The 19,334-nt window shown below is 41.0% G+C and overlaps 1 protein-coding gene across 1 annotated transcript in view; it reads right to left on the reverse strand.

Annotated features, from left to right (window-relative positions):
• Positions 1–6,821, reverse strand: part of slc8a4b (solute carrier family 8 member 4b) — a 65,855-nt gene extending 59,034 nt beyond the window's left edge. Inside the window, exons 1-5 of the mRNA XM_034676089.1 lie at positions 6,653–6,821; positions 5,332–5,471; positions 4,895–5,047; positions 4,571–4,798; positions 4,067–4,471 (exon numbers count right to left, since the gene is read on the reverse strand). Of these exons, the coding sequence (XP_034531980.1) occupies positions 4,067–4,471; positions 4,571–4,798; positions 4,895–5,047; positions 5,332–5,471; positions 6,653–6,821 (1,095 nt within the window). The remainder of the gene's footprint in view (positions 1–4,066; positions 4,472–4,570; positions 4,799–4,894; positions 5,048–5,331; positions 5,472–6,652) is intronic.
• Positions 6,822–19,334: the final 12,513 nt, after the last annotated feature.

A 19,334-nucleotide genomic window follows, 5' to 3' on the forward strand; every position in this document is an offset into this window, starting at 1 on the left:
TTGCACTTGCACATAAAGTCATGTATATAAGTGAGATCTCACCAAAAAGGAATTATTCTAGATTATGGCCAGACTTTCTCTTGAATTCATAAACTTCTTAGTAATGTACAAGATGATGTACTTTGATTGATGGCTCTAACACTAAAAACTATGAATCCGAGCCTTATTAATCTCTTATGATATATTTCATTTAAAAAGTTATTTTGAAAAGCAATTTATCATCTGAACAATCCACGGATTAGAAATAAACAAAGCAAGCAGTACATTGTATATGTCTTTAGATTAAATGTTGCCTTGAAGCTGATTCATTTACATTTGTGGGAAGTGAGTTGGCAATTCCACTCTTTGGAGGGATTTAATTAGTAATTGTTTGTTTAGTTAAATATAATCAGTGTTTTTTAGAGGACTTTGGCTCAACTTAATAAAAGTCCATATCAAATAAGGCCACTGTTTTGTTTTTTAATTAACAAATCATTACGACCATAAGAACCTAGATTTATCCACAGCAGTTTAATCTCCAGTGCAGCTGTCATTCTTATTTACAACACTATGCTAAAGGAGGGGCTGCAGGGGAGAGGGAGGATTGAATGCAAAGAAACATCTGGGAGCTGCCCAACGCACCTTCTGGTTCCTGCCAAACTCCTTTCCTTCCCTCCTTTTAAAATCAGAATAAAATACCCAGAACAAGAAATGTCTTGCAAAGGTGGCAAGGAAAAGAGGAAGGACAGGTCTTGGACAGTTTCTACAGATCCATATCAATGTTTGAAATATATGCAAATGAACCCCTTTGCCATTTGGATCATTTATCTAAATTCAAAGACAGCAAGAGTAAATGTTTTAACAGAGACGAGTGTGTGTATGTCATCTACTCACAACGCCTTTCTGTTTACACACACTCAGATTAATCAACTACTTGATCAACTTCTGGTTGTTCAACTAGTGGATTAATGTCAGAATCAGTGACAATTAAAGCTAAACAAAACTAATAAAAAATTTAACAAAGAGTTAAATTTGAATATCTCCTAGGAATACGTACTAGATTGCAGATCTAAACCCCCAAAAAACCTTAACTCAAGGTACACTTGCAGGGCTTTTGATCACACTCAGCTTGAACTTTGATCTGAAAGCTCAGAAAAAAAAAGTGGACCTTGTGTATCAGATTTTTTGTCAAATTGAGGCTTCCACAGTCAGGGATGACTTTCCATGTCATGAGTTTTATGTTCATGTAACTTACCGGGCAAAATATGACCTGGATGGCAGATGAGTTGCACGTTACAGTGCTGTCAATGAAGCCAACTGGCACCATCCTCAATGCAGACTATTGATTTTATCAACACATAACATTACATGAGGGGTGTCCTACAGGATATGTTTACTATGAGGTGCTGTTTATGTTAGTGAGATAAAGGAGAGTGAGTTTATCTGACTCGCAGCCAATATCTCAATTAACTTCCATATAATTTGTTTATATTTAATGTGTATGAGGAGCTGGGCTTCGATTTTCTAGAAATAAACGTGCATTAGATTGGATGAATGAGGAAGTTAATTATAATACACTGTAGAAAATAATGTAAAGTTTTAATTAAGTCAATAAACTTAGTAAAATAGCTCAGAAGTTGTTCTCCCAACTTAGAAAAAGAAATTCTATATAACACCTGTGTGCTGCTATACCCCTTATCACCAAAGACACATTTGTTCATATCTTAACATGTCACATGACACATGATGCAATGGCCTCCTCTCCATGATTTTGTTGGATGTAAAAAGCTTTTTAGCTCAGAGGGAGAGTAAAGAACAAAACTTGGAACAAGGAAGGGTAGAGAAAGAGCAGACAAAATGAAAGATATGAGAGCAGATGTTCATTAACGCTTTATCAAGGTATTGTTGATAAGCAGCTGAATGGCTATATCCTATCATATTTCTACATAGAATATGTTTTTGATGGAGTAGAATTTAAAGTTGTATATTCACCCTTATAAGGGAACAAGTTGTTTTGCTCCTTTTTAAAAAGCATTAAATAAGAAGTTAGAACACTTTTCATGTCTGTGCATTTGGTACAGCCAAGCTAACACCAAGAGGGGATAAGTTAGCATAGCAAACAAACAAACAAACAAACAAACAAAATGGGGGAAAACTGTGCATCTAACTTGCTAGTCTCTCTCTAAAGTCTGAAAGTATGACCATTAGCATTGCTCCTTATCTTTTGCTTCATCCATAAACAAACAGAAATAGGACATTGCAGGCTTTAAAGTCAGTTACACAATGCTACGTTAGCTATAACCTGGCACACAGCTACTCCAGGAGGTCACTACAGCAGTGTCCCAATCCAGGAGCTCTATCCTTCTGAGACCAACTGTGTCACATTGTCAAGTCAAAGGCTGCCCCATTTTGAAGGGTTCTTTTAAATGCAGCCAACAAATGCATTTTACTTTTTCCTTGTCAATGAAGGATGCAATGGGTGCGTCTTTCGTCGAAACTCCACCGAGATTCATTGGGCACCTTTTCCAACAAGGTGGCTGACCCACAACTGGTTAAATGGTCGAATGCACTTCAAACTTGAAATTGTCTTTACAGTGACAGGTTGAGGGATGTAACATTAGCTAGTTAGCCAGCTAACAACCAGTTACTAGATTTGAAAGGCGCTATATGGCTTAGGGCGAGAACAGGTGATGATGCACACAGGAAGTCTTCTGTAGATGAAGTGACACGTCCTTTATGGTCTGGATGTAGCCCCTGAATTAAGACACAGCTTACATCTGCTGCTACTGATATTACTACTGATATTTACTAACATAACTTGATTAAGAAAAACTATATAAAAGCTCTAAAAAACAACTTCTCTTTAAAGTTTCTTTAACAACTACAGTGTTTCTGCTTGTGTTCATCATTGTGCTTCAAACTGAAATGCAGTCTGGCTGGCTTTCTCCACCTGCCTTTAGTCTTTATGCTAATAAGCTAATCTACTTCCAGTTCTCGCCACAACAGCTCCTTCTGAAGCAACAGAGTTGTTTCAGAAAGGCACATAGGAGTAGTTTGGGGGGTTTCAAGGACTTCCTGAATCTCTTGGTGGCCCATGGGCGTGTTGGTCTTAACACGATGTGTTGTCAGGCGTGCAGGTGGCACGTTGCTATTTTGGGGATGCAGAAGGCGACTGCACCATAGGCCATCTAAAACCTGTTCTGAAGTCAACCCTGCAGTGTTTTTTCTGCTATTTAAAGTGTGTATTAGTCAGACAGTGTAGATGTACAACAGTCTCTGTACTCATAATGAAGTGTGTATTTGCTGATGGACTCAATCTGGGGTTTTGTTTTAATGGGACAGAAGGCTGGGAGATGGTGAGCTTTTTTTCCCCCTAGTGTAATTACATCATGGTTCTGCTTTTGAGGCCAATCTGGGGATGTCAAAATATGAGATCACCCTCACCTCTATCTGCTCACAGGCTTGTTTCATCTCAGCGCCCCATGGGCCAAAAACTCAAGCCCTCGACAGCCTTTGACTGACACCAAGCTATCTATGCACTCAGTCACAATCGCACTCTTTCCAACATACAAAAACTGGCACAGATACTCAAACACAACCATTGGAGGAGAAAAAGCTTAGAAAATTTTTTTTAAATCCTACTTGCCATTATGTTATGTTTAGTTAATTTAAGATCCTGTCTGATACAGGCATGTCCAGAGATTTCAGTAATAACAGTTTACGCTGATGTGCGACATGCATAGATGTACATAGCGTCTCACTTAATTAACAAAAGTCCTTGATCGTTTCTTCTGTCTAGTTGGATTGTTCCATGCATTTAAATATCTCACTGAGTGATCTGTGTGTTTTGGCATAAAAAGGCGCTCACTGTCTGAACCTCTTCATGCACTGCACTGCTACTGTGCGCTTATATTATTTGGAAAGAGCCTTCTTTTTTTAACATAGGTTGATGTATAAACGTGCCGGCAAAGCTCATCTCTGGAGAAATGTTAACAGCTGAGGATCTATGTCCTATGGTGTAGTATACTATACTACTGTTATACTGCTGTAGTATACAGCTAATGTGTTTGTGGGTGCTCCTTCTAACCTGATAATTGGCCATCTCAATCAGCTGCTCCATGTCTTTGTCGGGGTGCCTCTGCTTAAGATCCTTCAGCGTCCTCGCCATGTCCCTTCTGGCCTCGTCCTCCTCATCCTTAGCTCCTCCTTCCTCCATTATCCCTCCATCCAACCCGCTGTGACAGTTCAACGCCATCTGCCCGTCCAGCTCCAGCATATCCATCTTGGTGAACCCCCCCGGACCAAGTGCACCTCCACCTCCTCCATCAATACCTCCGTCTGCCCCTCCTTCAGTCTCAATGATGATGCCGCGGTGCTTGTCAGCGCGGTAACGCTTACGGACATATTTGTAGAAGAGGAGGCGGCGGTCGGCCACCCAGGCCTGGACCACACAGAGTGGGAAGAACAGGAAGGTCAGCACTGCCTCCCATACCTGGAGAAGACACAAGGCAGTTGAAATATATTTTCTTCCTTTCTTTTTTTCCTAATTATTTTTTTTTTTCATTTGACGCTAATATCTGTTTGGCCTCACCTCCACCACCCCAGGGGAAAAGAAGCTCAGAATCAGGTACAGCCAAATGTAAGCGAAGACACTCCAAGCTGCCGTGACAAAGAACACCCGAAGGTGTTTGATTTTGCGCGTCTCACCGTCGGGAACCACATACACACACAGGGCGATGATGACGAACATGTTGAAGGCAGCACTGCCCACGATTGTGCTGGGACCTAGATTTCCAGCCTCAAAACCATGACCGCACACCTAAAGGTAGGAGGTGAAAATCAGATTACTGTGTTCCCATTACTTTTTGTATCGGTTAATCTAATGTGTAACCACCTCGGCTCATATTTTACTCACCTCAATAACAGACAGCAGGATCTCTGGGGCACTGGACCCTAAGGCCATCAGAGTGAGATTAGAAACAGTCTCATTCCAGATTCTGACCGTAGCCGTGGTCGTCTCGCCATTTGGCCTCTTAATAGTGATTTCCTTCTCCTGGGAAGTGATGACCTGGAAAACAAAAAAGAATACATAAAGAGACTATAGGGCAGAAGTCAAAGTAAAGTTATAAGGCAAAAACGAAATAACAACACAAAGAAGGGAGAGGGAAAAAAAGGTGGTGCCAGATGGAGAAAAAAAAGGTTAATTAAGGGCAAAATGGAAAAAAAGGATAGGAAAGCAAGGGGAAAAGAGAAGGGAAAGGAGAGTAGAGTCGAGGGAAAGAAAAAATATAAGGAAAGGAACTGAGGAAAGAACAGAACACAAATCATGTGGTATCATCATCTTTTGCCCACCTCTATAGATGACATGAATCTGTCTGCTATGATGCTCATGCCCAAGAACATATAGATGAGTGCTACAAAGTAAACAATTGCTCGTGCCACTTTGTCTCCCACAGAGGGGTTCTGAGGGTTCCACACGGGCAGTACCACTCCTGAAATACAAACAGAAGAAACACGATCATGAAATATTATCATGCTACAAAGGATCACAACAAGAACTCTGTGGATATTTTCAGAAATATAATTTGGGAGGACAACTTGATTAAGGATTATAATAAGTGGCAGATTTCCCATATAGTCTCATTTGTCCTGCTCAGACTTAATGAAATGGATCGATGCGTTCTGGCTTCAGGACAGTAAATTGGCACAATCAGACCATAACTCACCAGTTTGCTCAAAGGCAATGAAACACTGTCACCTTCAATTAGTTTGCCGCCCCTGATGTGGTTGCATGATAAATATTCTGCTGACATTGTTCAACTTAAGCTAGTACATTATAGCACCTGGCAACTGGCTTATAAATCTCTCTCCTTTTGTTTTGCAGAGCCGCTGGACGGACTCACAGAATCCGCTTGTACATACTGCACATACTGTATTTCTACCACTTAAGAAACACACCATTAGCTCGATGCAGTTAAACCTTGAATGGATTTCAGAGTATGTGGAGATATGTCCTGTTAAGTAGACATTTTTTAAATGATAAATCAAGTCACCATTGGAATACCATAACACTGAAGTTTAGTTGATAAAGAGGTACATTAATGATTGCTCCAGCACAATTCATACCCTTAACTGCTAAAATATAGTTATTATAGTATATTTTTATACACTATATATTCTGGATGGATAGCCAAAACAATTGAGATAGGCTATTAAATCTACAGGATACTAACCCTGGGTGCAATTATAGATACATTAAAGCAGTTTAGCCATTTGATTCAATGATGCTGCTGCCTCCATTATGACACAGACATAGTGGTCGATCATGAATTACATGCAGAGTAATGTTTTGTACAAAGGAAAACATTTTATTAATTAAATAAGCTTCTTTAGAAATGTCAAAGTGTAAAAGAGACAATTAAAAAAGGAAGTGATTGTTGGTTTAATCTCAAATGAGCCTGCAGAAATCTGCTGTGTATCAATGGTGAACTATAACACAATTATGTTGCACTATGATAAAAGGCTGTGTTATCACTAGCTTGCTGAGATAAACAAACTGCAGGATTAACTCTTTCTTCACTGACAAGGAAAACTTAACTGAAAGGGTTAAAAGCAGAACTAACCCTGTGTAATCTTTTAAATTCTATTTGCAGTTTAATGCCAGTTTGCTCACCTTCCTGGCACGGGTCTCCACTGGCTGAGCAGTTGCCTTCAGATGAACCTGCATGAACTGATCCAGGACATGACAGGAGGAGAAAGCAGGAGAGGAGAAAGAAGAGGACGGATGAGGGGTGGAGGGAGGGGAGAGAGGATGGAGGCAGAGACATGGCTGCTGGGACCATTCCTGCTGGTGCTGCCGGGCCTTCACTGGACTCTAGTAAGTTCTACTGGGTCGGCACGGCGCGGGATGACGTCCAAAACCTGGAAATGGAGACAGAAAAACCTGTCGTTATTAAACCCTTAAATCGCACCACTCGCTGAACTCCTTCATGAACTTATTCTCTCGCCTTTAATTGATTGCACTGTAAAAACACCTTCAGCCGCTTTGCAATCAGCTCAAGTGCCTTTAATTAAAATGTGTAGAAAGTGGGGAAACTTGAAAAGAATCCACATCTCTTGTGGTCTGTTAGCGAGAAACCTTAATTGATGACTTACTCAAAGGACGTTCTTCATTTTAATGGAAGTCACTGCGATGTGGTTTGTAGGTGCTTTATGGTGGATTAAAAACAAATCGAATTAAAAAGCAAAGAAATAAAAGAAAGAAAGAAAGGTTATTACATAAAGGTGCGACTGAAAAAGAGCTTGTATTTATGTTGTTAATAATAATATGCTCGCAGGCAACAATTGTTATAAAGTTAAAACAATAAACCTTCCAATAAAGCTGAAGTTAATGTAACAGGCCTGAGCTGCTTGGGAGCCCAGATAGGGAAAAAAAAATCAATCACCTCTTATTTTTTAATGTGGACTGTAGAAAAGTCAATAGAAAACCCCTTTCTTTATCTGGACCACAGAGCAGACAGTATACACATTACTCTATTTGTACTGTGTACTTAAGAACTGAAGGATTGTTTTCAGTGTAGATGCTGAGATAGGAATCTCCCACCATGGGCCATAAAGTGGTTTATACAAGCTAACCTTACGGCCTGGACTTCCATTCATTGAATGAGAGGGCAAAAATCTTACAAACAGTTTTCTATGAGCAGACACATGGAGGTGAAGTAGAGTATTTGCTTCAACAGAAATAGCAGTCACTGCTGCCAGTTATGTAATTTCATAGATATCCCGGCGATTCATTCAGCATAAAAAAAAATCCTCCCTAGACTTTTTAAGTTGTCTGCTGACTAGGGTTATGTGCAGAATGTCCACATATGGTACCAAAGGAATTCACTGAGTTGTGCTTTTTATGACACAATACAGAGTGAATAGGGTTCTGTATTACATGGCTGTGTTGAATTGTCATGGGTCAATAGGAAAGGCCCCCCAAATAGGACTGTGTCTTACACCAGTGCAATTTACATTCCATATGTTATGGCCTGGTTTGAACCTCTTCATCTGGAGCTGTGGAGAAAGTGCTGCCTGAGAGGCTGTGCTCGGGGAAAAACTTCCCTTAACACCTCTATGAGTCTTTGGAGGCAAGTAAACGATGAAGGCAAAAATGCTCAAACTTTGATTTCTCTTTTAGCTCAAGGCTTTCCCGCATGTGAATAAAATATTTACAAATACTTCTACATCAAAAGTCTGGAGGAAAAAGTGAACTTCCAGTGCTCCCCTATACCTTTGTGCAAATTACAGCCTCCTGTGTGCTTATGTCTAAATCTTTACAAGCGAGTTAGTGTACACGACTGCAAGGGTGTGCAGCCAGCTGTAAAAGCTGCACTTTGGTGCAGATTTGACGCTGCTGTACAGTGTTTGGCAGTAAACATTTGCTGAGCACAGAACAAGCAGTTGACAGCAGAGATACAACAGCAATATGTTACCATGACAGATTCTCATGTTGGACCAGAGCTAATACGCTGTGAGTGAAAACAGACCAAAAAAAGACGAAGAACAGTTTGAACTGGCAGAGTTCGGTCAAAATTGTGCAAACACATCAACAGGGAAGAGAGATACAAGCACACACACACACACACACACACACACACACACACACACACACACACACACACACACACACACACACACACACACACACACACACACACACCATATCAGTCAGCCTTGTAAGTATAGAAGTTGCTGACCTTGTACTTGCATACTCATTCACACATACTGTACTCCAAACTCAGGGTTAGTCAGCCTTGGGGGATAAATTGCTGACCCCAGCTTCACACAAGCACACGCGCACACTCACTCAAGCACACACACAACCACAGTTAGTCATCTGCCACGACATTAGCAGGGAGTTGCTGACCCTGTCTTCATCTGTCTTCCAGGGTTTCACTACTCTGACAACAACCTGTCACTTCAAAACTCAACTCACTTCTCTCATCCGCCATCTTTCCTACTACGACTACGACTACTACTGCCATCCAACCTCGTGGACCATCTTTCTTCTTATTCACTTCATTGATAAATTAGCTCTTAGGTTGCTGTTCGATTAGAGTGATAAATGCATTATTTTTCATGACTCGGGAAATTTCCATCTCAGACATTGGTAGCAATTTCAAGAAATCTTTCTCAAATCTCCTCGGAATGCAAATTAGTTTTGGCAACTTCACACACCATTAAGCTTCGAGGGGAGCCCGGAGTGAAACTGATCAGTCGATGCCTTACTTTGTAATTAGCCATTAACTTTATTACACACACATTTATCAAAGTATATGCACTGTTTGAGCATTGGATGAACTGAAATAATCGAGGCTGTAAAACTTGGAATTGAAGTTGAGGCATCTCTATCAGACTGAGCCTCAGATTATGCAATATTGCAGATGTCACATTACACTGAGTGTCGCTAAATTTGAAAGACAGTACTAACTACTGAGGCAACAGCAGAAGGAGAAGACAAAGAAGACTGCATTGATTATGATGACTATAAGGTTTTGTCATTTCATTCCTATGTTTTAATTTTCCTTCTGAACGCTAGTACCCATATTACTTATAAGGCAACTCAACCACACACAGCTTGGTTGGAGATTAAGCTTTGTAATGCTAGAAGCTACAAATGTAGCCGAATTCAAATGCAGAAAAATTAACAAACTATGAAAATAAAAGTAAACTAAAATGTGGCTCCTGCACTTCTAGTTTTAAAAACAGCTGCTATACAAATAAAGCTGCCTTGCCTTGCCTCAGTGAGATCATCTGAATTTACAAAGCTTTTTTTCTGTATATCCAAAAGGCTCTGTACACGCTTTTGAAAACCTGAAAACACACTTTAATTTTCAAAATAAGTGTCATTCGCCTTTATTGTCCCTGTTATTTCAGTGTAATATAATGTTTTTGAGTTGTGTACAGTCTCTAAGTTCCCCAGCTGTTTGAGTTTTCTCTTTAGCTTCATGATATAGCGAGCTGGTAATGACTGATGCAGCTGAAAGCACCAGTAGAGGTCACTATCTGGACCTTTAGATTACCAAAGACAAGAATGTATACTCTAAATAATATGCAGAGTTGAAATTAGTTTTTATTCTTAAAAGCACAAAGCTAGGACCTAAATGCTTTATCAGCTATGATGAGGTGGAACCTAAAATCAAGAATCTTAGTTGTAACGATACACAAAATCAACCGTCATAAACCTTACCAAATTGTTCCATGTCCCCTTTTCTAAAGACCCCTGTACTCCTCACAAGTATCACTCACCCACCTTTCTCTCTCTCAACTGTTTTTCTTTTACCTTCCTCTCCACCTTCTCCTTCTCCACCTCCCTCTTAGCCTCTCTACTGGTGTCACCTCCATTTCACCTCTCTCTGGGTATCTACACAAGTTAACGACCTGGACTCCTCCATCTCTGTCTGCCTACACACCACTTCACGTCTCTAGCACCTCTCCATATCCTCTGCTCGGGCTCCTTCTTTCACCTCTAATCCGTCCAGCGTCATCGCTCCTGTCATGTGGGGGAGCGATGAGGGCAAAATATCACATTGTGAGGTGAACGTCTGTTGGGGTAATCCCCGGATGAGACTGCAGGCATGACATCACCAGTCAGTAAACAACCTTAAACGGGCAAAAACTCGTAAAGTCAGGAAGTCGTGTGAATGAGTGGCTTGGCGTTCAAGTGGTAACACAGTTACTAGACAAAAGATAGGCTATATGAAGGCCAAAAGTTTGATCGTTGTCCTTGTTGCTTTAAATGTGGGAATACCTTGCAGAGGAACAACAAACTCCTCTTGGTCCCGTACGTGGCTAATGTTGATCTAATCACGTTGTACAAGCTTTGCTCTTGCTAGTGTAAGCTAATTTCTCTCCTCTAACTACAGACCCTATCAGTTACATAATAACTTCATGTATTTGCAGAAAAAGGGGAGGTCGTTCATATGGCCATTTCTCGTGAACATGATGAACATGACCCCATTCTGTAAATAATGTTACGCTACGAAGCCGTTAGAGGGCCAATCTAAAGCCAAAAAAATGAGTCTAGTACCCCCTCTTTAATGATTAACAATCTGTGTCATGTTTAGCCACAATATGCACAGTTTGCTGACAAATAGGTTATTGAAAAATATAACGGTAACACAAATTAGTTAAGTTTTACTCAAACTGGATAGTTGCAAAAAATTTTGAAACAGGATAAATGTTGGTAAAACAGTGGCTAATAAACAGTTAAATGGCTCAGGTAAAAATGCAGTTGTGGCTGAATTTCAGCTCAGGAGCTCAGTTTTGTGTCAAGGTATCCATAATTTCCATATATCATTCTATGCTCAAAAAAGCTATTAGCCTTTTGGGCTGAGTCAAGATGGGCTTTAATTTTCTGCCCTGACTTATAAGCACAACCCTTTGATAATAATGTGCAAGGCTGCATGACAGGGAGCAAATTAATACAAAAGGGAGCATAATATTAGCTGAAAAATGGGCAGTGTTGCTGTGAAAGGATAAATAGGAGCATATGCAGAAGATGCCACACTTAGTTCTTCAAATGAAGTCAAACTGATTTTTTAACACAAGAAGAATGAGCATATCTTCATCCTGCTGAAAGAAAGCTGCACACTTTGATTTTTGGTATCGGTGACTTTAGGACTTGTTATAAAAAACATAGATTTATTGTGACCCATAAAACGGGTGAACTTGTGCTCTTGGTGCAAAAACTTTTCTTGAGATGGACATTGATGCTCACACATTTTTCTGTATACGTTCAGACGTACATGTGAAATCAGATGCATGCAGGAGCATTTATGTAAACACAAGCTGACACACAAACAGTGACAATGTTTGGTTCTGCTTTCACTCAATCCGACAGGTGTTCAATAGTTCATATGCATGCATGGGTGTGTTGGAGCATGTGTGTGTATCAGGGCAGATCATTTCATGGTTGGATGATGCATGTTAACAAGGTAACAATTGTTGTATTAACTTATTTATTTGTAGTTGTAGGTCAATGCTGACAGAGGATAATGAGGAAGAGAGACGAGAAGAGAAGAAAAGAGGAGAGGAGAGGAGAGGAGAGGAGAGTAGAGGAGAGCAGAGGAGAGGAGAGGAGAGGAGAGGAGAGGAGAGGAGAGGAGAGGAGAGGAGAGGAGAGGAGAGGAGAGGAGAGGAGAGGAGAGGAGAGGAGAGGAGAGGAGAGGAGCAAAAGTGGCTGCAGTCAAGAAACAAGATGAGAAGGTTAAGGTAAAGAAAAGAGGACGGAATGGAAGACAAGAGGAGATGAGAAGAGATTAGAAAAGAAGAAAATCATGACTGTATGGCCAAATTTTATTGTTGTTGTAGATCATTTAGATTATCTATTTTCCATCTTCTAGCAGCATTTTCTTTGGGAGAGCCATTCACTGTATTTATTTTTGATTATTTTTCACTCTATTCATTGGAACTTGTTTTGTTTTCTCCCACTCCCACAAGCCTGCCACTCCTGCACAGGATTCAAATTGCAATGACAAGCACCCCGGATTCACACGTTTTGCATGTTTAATCCATGCTCCACTCTTGTTATCCTGTCACTCTCCAAAGCTAAAACTAAGTCACTGCTAATGCAACGTTTTGTGCTCATCATCACACTTCATCAACTCTAGGGCCGTGTTTGGACAACAACGGCCGCATTAAAGATGGAAAAGTCTTCCCTTTGCGTTCAAAAAAAGAAATCTGCGCTCATGTGACAATGTTGCTGAAATGATCAAAGGCACAGGGATCTGAAAAAACAGGGGAAAACGCTGGAGTATGCATGCCAGGCCAGGCAACCTACGCTTAAAGGTGTTCTTCGACAGAGTGGTGAGTACAGACTAGATGTGTTGGTGTAAACAGCCATCGGACTGATGGTTACTTTGGCAGCACACTAATCGGATGCACCTGCTGCTCTTCAAATTTTGCATAAGTTCCCGCTGTGACTGTACCAGCTATCATCACTCATAACCAAGTGTATCACAGATTTAACCACGAGAGAATTCTGAAGGACTAAACTTTACAGCTCGAGGGTATAAGATATTCATGAAAATCTTATATCATAAGCCAGAATACAAAAAGGACCACAACAACAACAAAACTGATCATAAACAACTCCAGTAGCAGCAGCTAAATAAAGCAGAACAACATTGTTTGCCTGAAAACTGAATTTGCCAAATGTCAAGTATATGTGCAGGACAAGATGAGGGCAGACAATACACATATTCACGCCCACAGTGGAGCACATCACATAGACACAAGCTGTTTGCTTATTGAAGGCAGTAAGAGCACTGGCCACGGTTGTTGATTCATATCTTATCAGCTGTGCTCCATTGCCCGGCCTTGTTTGACGATGAATCACCACATACACACACACACAAGCACACACCCGCACACTCACACACAGACACATTGCAGAGGGCGAGTATTGTCTCAGGGTTAAATGACATTTGATTCTTCACATCTTTGAAGACTCAGCCAGCATCTCAACTTTCATTAGTCCATTTGCTTTGCCCCCCCCCCCCCCCCTCTCTCCGTCCACCTGTCTGTTTTCACAGTGCTTTAACAAAATGACCTCAGCTGAGCAGTGAGATCATATCACTGTACTCTGCGCAAATCACCTGTGACTTCTGGAACAACCCTGTTAGCGTAAGCTAAAAAAAAAGGCAAAGGTAGTGTTACAGTTTTCGTAATATCTCTGTGCCCTCCAGCAAAAGACTTGTTACATAACTACAAAACAATAGTGGCTGGTCCTGCACTGATAAACTCTCCGGGGAACAGCATTTTTTTCATTGCTTGTTCATTCAATTTTTATTCCTGAGTCACTTGGTTTTATTTGACTGTTGTGAATAATATACTTTAAAAGGTAGGTAACTTAAGAAAAGAACACAATATATATCTTTTATAACCTCTGTTCAAACATAAACTTTTAATTTTGGTCGAAACAATTTGTCAGGATGGCAACCCCTTTCTCTCTCTATGCCAGCCCATCTCTTAAAACTGCGTCGCACAAGCCACATTTCAAGTTACAGTTTTTCTACTGTTTCCACCATCTACACAAAAAGTTCAATTCCAGATCTCTGTGTTCCCATGTACCATTCATCTACCTATAGCTTGTTAGAATTTCACAACTCTGAATCAGCAACTTCTGCTGTATAAAATGATGCACGACATGACAGCTCCCCAGAAGTGAAGCCAAATAATTAAAGCTCCTCCTCCTGACTGGATCTAATAGACCATAAAGTTGCCTCCTCCATGTTAAGAAATGAGACATGGATTGAACTTTACATAATGTAGATTTTGGTCCAAATGTGTCCTTTTATACAGTTATTTGATGCTAAAAATGAGGTATAACGTCATGACTGACAGCTCTATTGACAAACTTGACTCCTGCAGCGCCATGCACACAAATTAGCATAGGGAGAAGCAGCTAGAAGCACATAAACACTATGAACGGAGACATTGAACTTCCTGTTTCTTTACATCAAACCAACATAAAAACTGTGAGATCTTTGCCATTTATCAGTAGGTTACGCATGTGTTTTTGTTAGCGAAGGAGGCATGACGTCAACTTTGCATCTCCAAAAGCTAAAGCCTACTGGTAAGTGTCTAGCCCTAGATGTGCAGGTTGTCAGTGTCTGTTTTGAGGGGAATGCTGGCATCATTTCCATTCAGCGGGAGGAACAGGACATGCCGTCCATCTTTTTGTTCAGTCAGTGATTGGTAGGCAAGGCTGATCCTGTCTCATGGGAAACAAACACTAACTCGCATTTCCAAAACTGTTCTGCACAATCCTGGATTTAATTCTACTTTCTTTTTTATTTCCCTCTGAAATATGTGTTTTTGTCTTCTCTGTCCCCATCTGTATTCTCCCATGACCCCTCCCTTTGCCTTTTTTCCTTCCTTCACATTTAATTTCTCTTTTTCTCCACCGCTAACACAGTTTTTATCTCTCCTCTGTGTGAAGGACCAAGATGAAGTCAGCATGACTGATCTTGGTCATATCTTTCGTGTGTGTGTGTGTGTGTGTGTGTGTGTGTGTGTGTGTGTGTGTGTGTGTGTGTGTGTGTGTTTGTGTGTGTGTTCATGTGTGCTTGTGTGTATACGGACTGCTCCCTCCACCTTTAATGGTGAAGAATTGGCTGGGTGCGAGTGTATGCATTGTTGTTTTATGGTGTGTGTGTGTGTGTGAATGTGCATGCGTGACTGATCTTCAGTTGCTGCTGTGGAAGCTCCAGGCTGGGGACAGGGGGGGTTTACTGGGGTAGTGGGAATGGTGGAGGGGGTTGGTGTTGGGAGTTAAGAAGAGAGGCAATGAGGCAGGGAGGCAAACCCAGAAGGGAGCAGTTATTGTGGTCTTGGAAAGCTGTAGAGCTGGCTGATTTTGGTGCACAGAGCTCAGAAAGCTGGGTTACTTGGTGAGGACAAGATTAGAGGAGAGATGAAGAGTGGAGGATGATGCAATAGGGAGAGAGGGGGGGGGGACAGAGAGGGATGGATGGGGAGGGAAGAAGAAAGGTGGTGAGAAAAAGAAATGAGAGCACTGAGATAAAACCCCAAACCCAAGGAAGGCAGGGAGGAGATGCACAGAGATAAAGAAAGAGGTGGAGAAACGAGGCGGCTCATGAGTGTGTGTGGCGGTGGGATTACAGCTATCGAGCGACTGAAGAGCTGATGAGATGCGTAATTAGGCAGATTTAAGGGCGATAGCAAACGCGCCCCACTGGGCCTTGGATACAGCTGTCCAACCATGTTAGAGAATGCTGCGAAGTGCTGCCCATGCTCTGCAGCAGAGTGCAGATTGAATGAGATGGTGAATGCAACCCAGTGGAACAAAAAGAAAGACATGAGGGATGCAGCCTGGCTGTCCCCTCCAAATAGCGTTAAAAGTTGCTGCAGAATGTCGCTTATGCATCACTGGGCTTGCAGTTTATAAAGCTCGGGTGAGTGCGTGGGTCTGAAGAGGACTGTGAATGCATCTGCAGACATCCGCTAAATTCACTGCGTCTTTAGCACGAGATGATCAAAGGTTGACTATAAACTATGCGCATTAATGGAAAGAAAAAACCTTGAGATCTGGACATTGAAGACAAAATTTAAAATGTACAGGTGCCACAAACACAACTCTTGAGCCTGGATGTTGTAAATAATGCTGTTTCATAATGTAACAAAAACTATAGAGTTGCTGCTGCTCCTTTAATTAAAAATGCTGCAACATTTTTGTGATGATTTTGTAAGGAAAAATTTCTATCTTATCAAATCACCACATTTCATATTACAGCATGAATATACATGCATGTGTATCACGTTTTTTGAACTCTTAAAAAACCTTAGCTGCAGGGTGAGCAAGTCTGTTGTTATGTATGCATGTGTGTGTGGTCAGTACTCTTGTGGTCACTTGATGTTTCTCAAGGCTCCACTGTGCTTTTTATTGATTTATCCCAGGCTCATCCATCACTCTGAGGACCAATGCACACTCCCTTACACATTAAACACTGCCACAAGATGCGTGCATAACCGACCAAACCACACAACTTTTAAAAATAGCCATCTGTGTATACAGAAAGTGCATGCACTTTCATACAGAAAGACCTATGATGCATTTTGAACAAAACACAGTTTGTAGAGTAGGTGCAGTCTTATATAAATGGTAGTAAATGCAAGAAACAACGCACACTCATGACACGCAGAGCATGTTATGTATAGATGTCAGCTTTAGTCATAAGATGTGCAGAAAATCAGATCAGGCCTCTAGCCAAGGTCACAAAGGTTAAGACTGGGAGAGAGAAAAGAGCTTGTGTATAATCCCACTGCTTGTGGTCTCAACTTCACATTTTCTCCTTCATTTCTACCTATTTTCTTTCTTCATCTGAAGCCTCTTCTAATTCTAAAAAACATTTTTAGTTCTTCATCACGAAGCCAGAGAGATGAATATTCTGCAGCCTTTGAATATTAGAAAGAAAAGAAGAGTGTAACGTGATGTTCGGGACTAGAGAGAGGAGTGTTGCTGTTCCTTGCCCCCAGAAGAGTCTGGCATTTGTAGCATACAAATTTCACCACAGGCCACAAAGTCAATGTGGGTTAATTTCATCCTGCCTGAAGCAATACATCCTCTCCTCTTTCTTGAGTTTCTTTTATGTCTTCTTCCTTCTGTGGTTATAACTTCTTCAGGGATATCCTACCCTTTAAAATGCTGCTATGTGATCTTCTTTTGCATGAATGTGTATGAAGATATGGGCCCTGAAGCCAAACTTATGAAAAGGTTCTCCCTCTTTATTTCTGTCCATTCATCAGCACACTGTGTTTGCATGTGAGAGACTGTGTGGGCGAGGACGTCAGCCAAATGGGGTTAAAAAGGTTTTAATGGGTGTGGCATTAAAAGAAAGATGATGCATGACATGATGAGGCGGGCATTGTGTGGTGTTTGCATGTTGCAATGTTTTTGTATGAGTTTGAGGATGCTGTTCATTAAGAGGTGTGTGACCAGGGCCGTGAAAATCAGAGGAGTTGGGGCATAAATTGGATTTATTTGAATACTTATCTCAGGAAGAGTGATTGTAGTCATTTGGAGTTGTGGGCAGGCTTACGTGTGTGTGTGTGTGTGTGTGTGTGTGTGCGTGCGTGCGTGCGTGCGTGCGTGCGTGCGTGCGTGCGTGCGTGCGTGCGTGCGTGCGTGCGTGCGTGCGTGCGTGTGTAAGTTTGAGGAAATGTAACTAATCAAGTCAGAGGAGCAAGACTAATAAAAAATAGTTGTGATTATCTGGCTACTGAGCAGAGGGGATGACGCACTTTGGAGCAAAAATGTACAGAGATAAATACCAAGTGTGGATCTGTCAATTTCTGGTGGACCACCATACATCATATCTAGGAAAACAAAAGGAAGTACTGTTAGAACTAATGTATAAAATATTTGTGGGAATGTTTATGCATACACATCACAATCTGTGTATCTGTTTCTAAAGAACCCATGCCATTCTCCACCTCCCTGCACTCCTCCAGATGCCCTCAGTCTTCTTTTGTTTTCCACCTTTTCACACCTGTTCCTAGGATATGAATCGCCCATCAGCACCCTAACCATCCTCAGCCCCTGTTCACCTGTCTGATCTTAATTAACTATCCTGATCCATATTGTGTGTTTCATTGTTTGGTTGTTAGGGTTACTTTTATACAATGTTCTTTGTCCTTTGACCATGTCTTTCAAATTACTTATATTTTTGTCTTTGTACCTGGTTTGATTCCGGCTCCAGTCGACATGTTGAGTTGTCTTGGGCATGATATGTAGTGTAAATGTGCTTTAAGTGGTCTGGAATTTATTAGAAATGTGCCATACTAGTAAGTCTATTTAGCTCCATGTCTGTTCCTTTGTCTGTTTTCTTATAAAGAGTTTATAGCCTATCGACCAATCATAGGCAGTGTTTCTAACTTTCCACCAACCACAATCTCTGTGGATACTATTCTCAGGGAGTGTTTCTAGAGTGTATTGAGATAGTAATCTTGCTAATGGTTATCAGCAAAGCATTGCAATTCACTTTACTTCCAAAGTGATACCAAAGAAAAACAGCTCTCTCGGCCAATACATGGATTTATTGGACCATTTGTCCCTGTAACTAACAGTAGATGTATAATGTGTCACACCGAAAAACAAAAAAAGCATACATTATTGCAACTTTCAAATAATTCCCCCATGAAATCAGACATTTAAAGCTGCAACAATTACAGTAAAGCCTTTAAAAAATTCCTGGAGAAGGGCTGGTTTACTTCCACATAACGTAACTCAAATGCTGCATTGTTTTTTTTGGTAGCAGTTTTATTCTCCAAACGCTTTCTTGGCACCTTTACCTGTGATCAAATAATCTAACAAGAGACCCATTCATTAAAACATGCCCAATAGTACTACCAGTGGTCAAAAATCTAGGCCAACTAGGCTGTTGGCCTAGTGGTTTAAGTGCCTGCCCATATACAGAGGTTAAAGTCCTTGTTGCATCAGTCGCTGGTTCGACTCCCAGCATCGACCATTTTTAAGCTGCATGTTCTTCCCCCACTCTCTACTACTTACATTTCCTGTCACTCTTCATCTATCCTATCCAATTCAACTTTCAAAATAAGGTTGTTAGGTCATCATAACAGTTGGCAGCTAGAACTAAGGAGACATTTGAAAAACCTCAGGCAAAACCATAGACTGTATAAAAAATGGAGGTAGTATCTGTGACTTCACCCATCTATTCCTGAGCGCTGTTTTTAAAGCCAATTGTCAGCGGGAGCCATATTGGAAACACTGAACACAACCTAACGTCTGTCAAGCTAGTGTGAGGTGAAGAGGCGGGCCTTTAGCA

This window comes from Notolabrus celidotus, chromosome 23, assembly GCF_009762535.1.
Source record: "Notolabrus celidotus isolate fNotCel1 chromosome 23, fNotCel1.pri, whole genome shotgun sequence".
Classification (NCBI taxonomy): domain Eukaryota; kingdom Metazoa; phylum Chordata; class Actinopteri; order Labriformes; family Labridae; genus Notolabrus; species Notolabrus celidotus.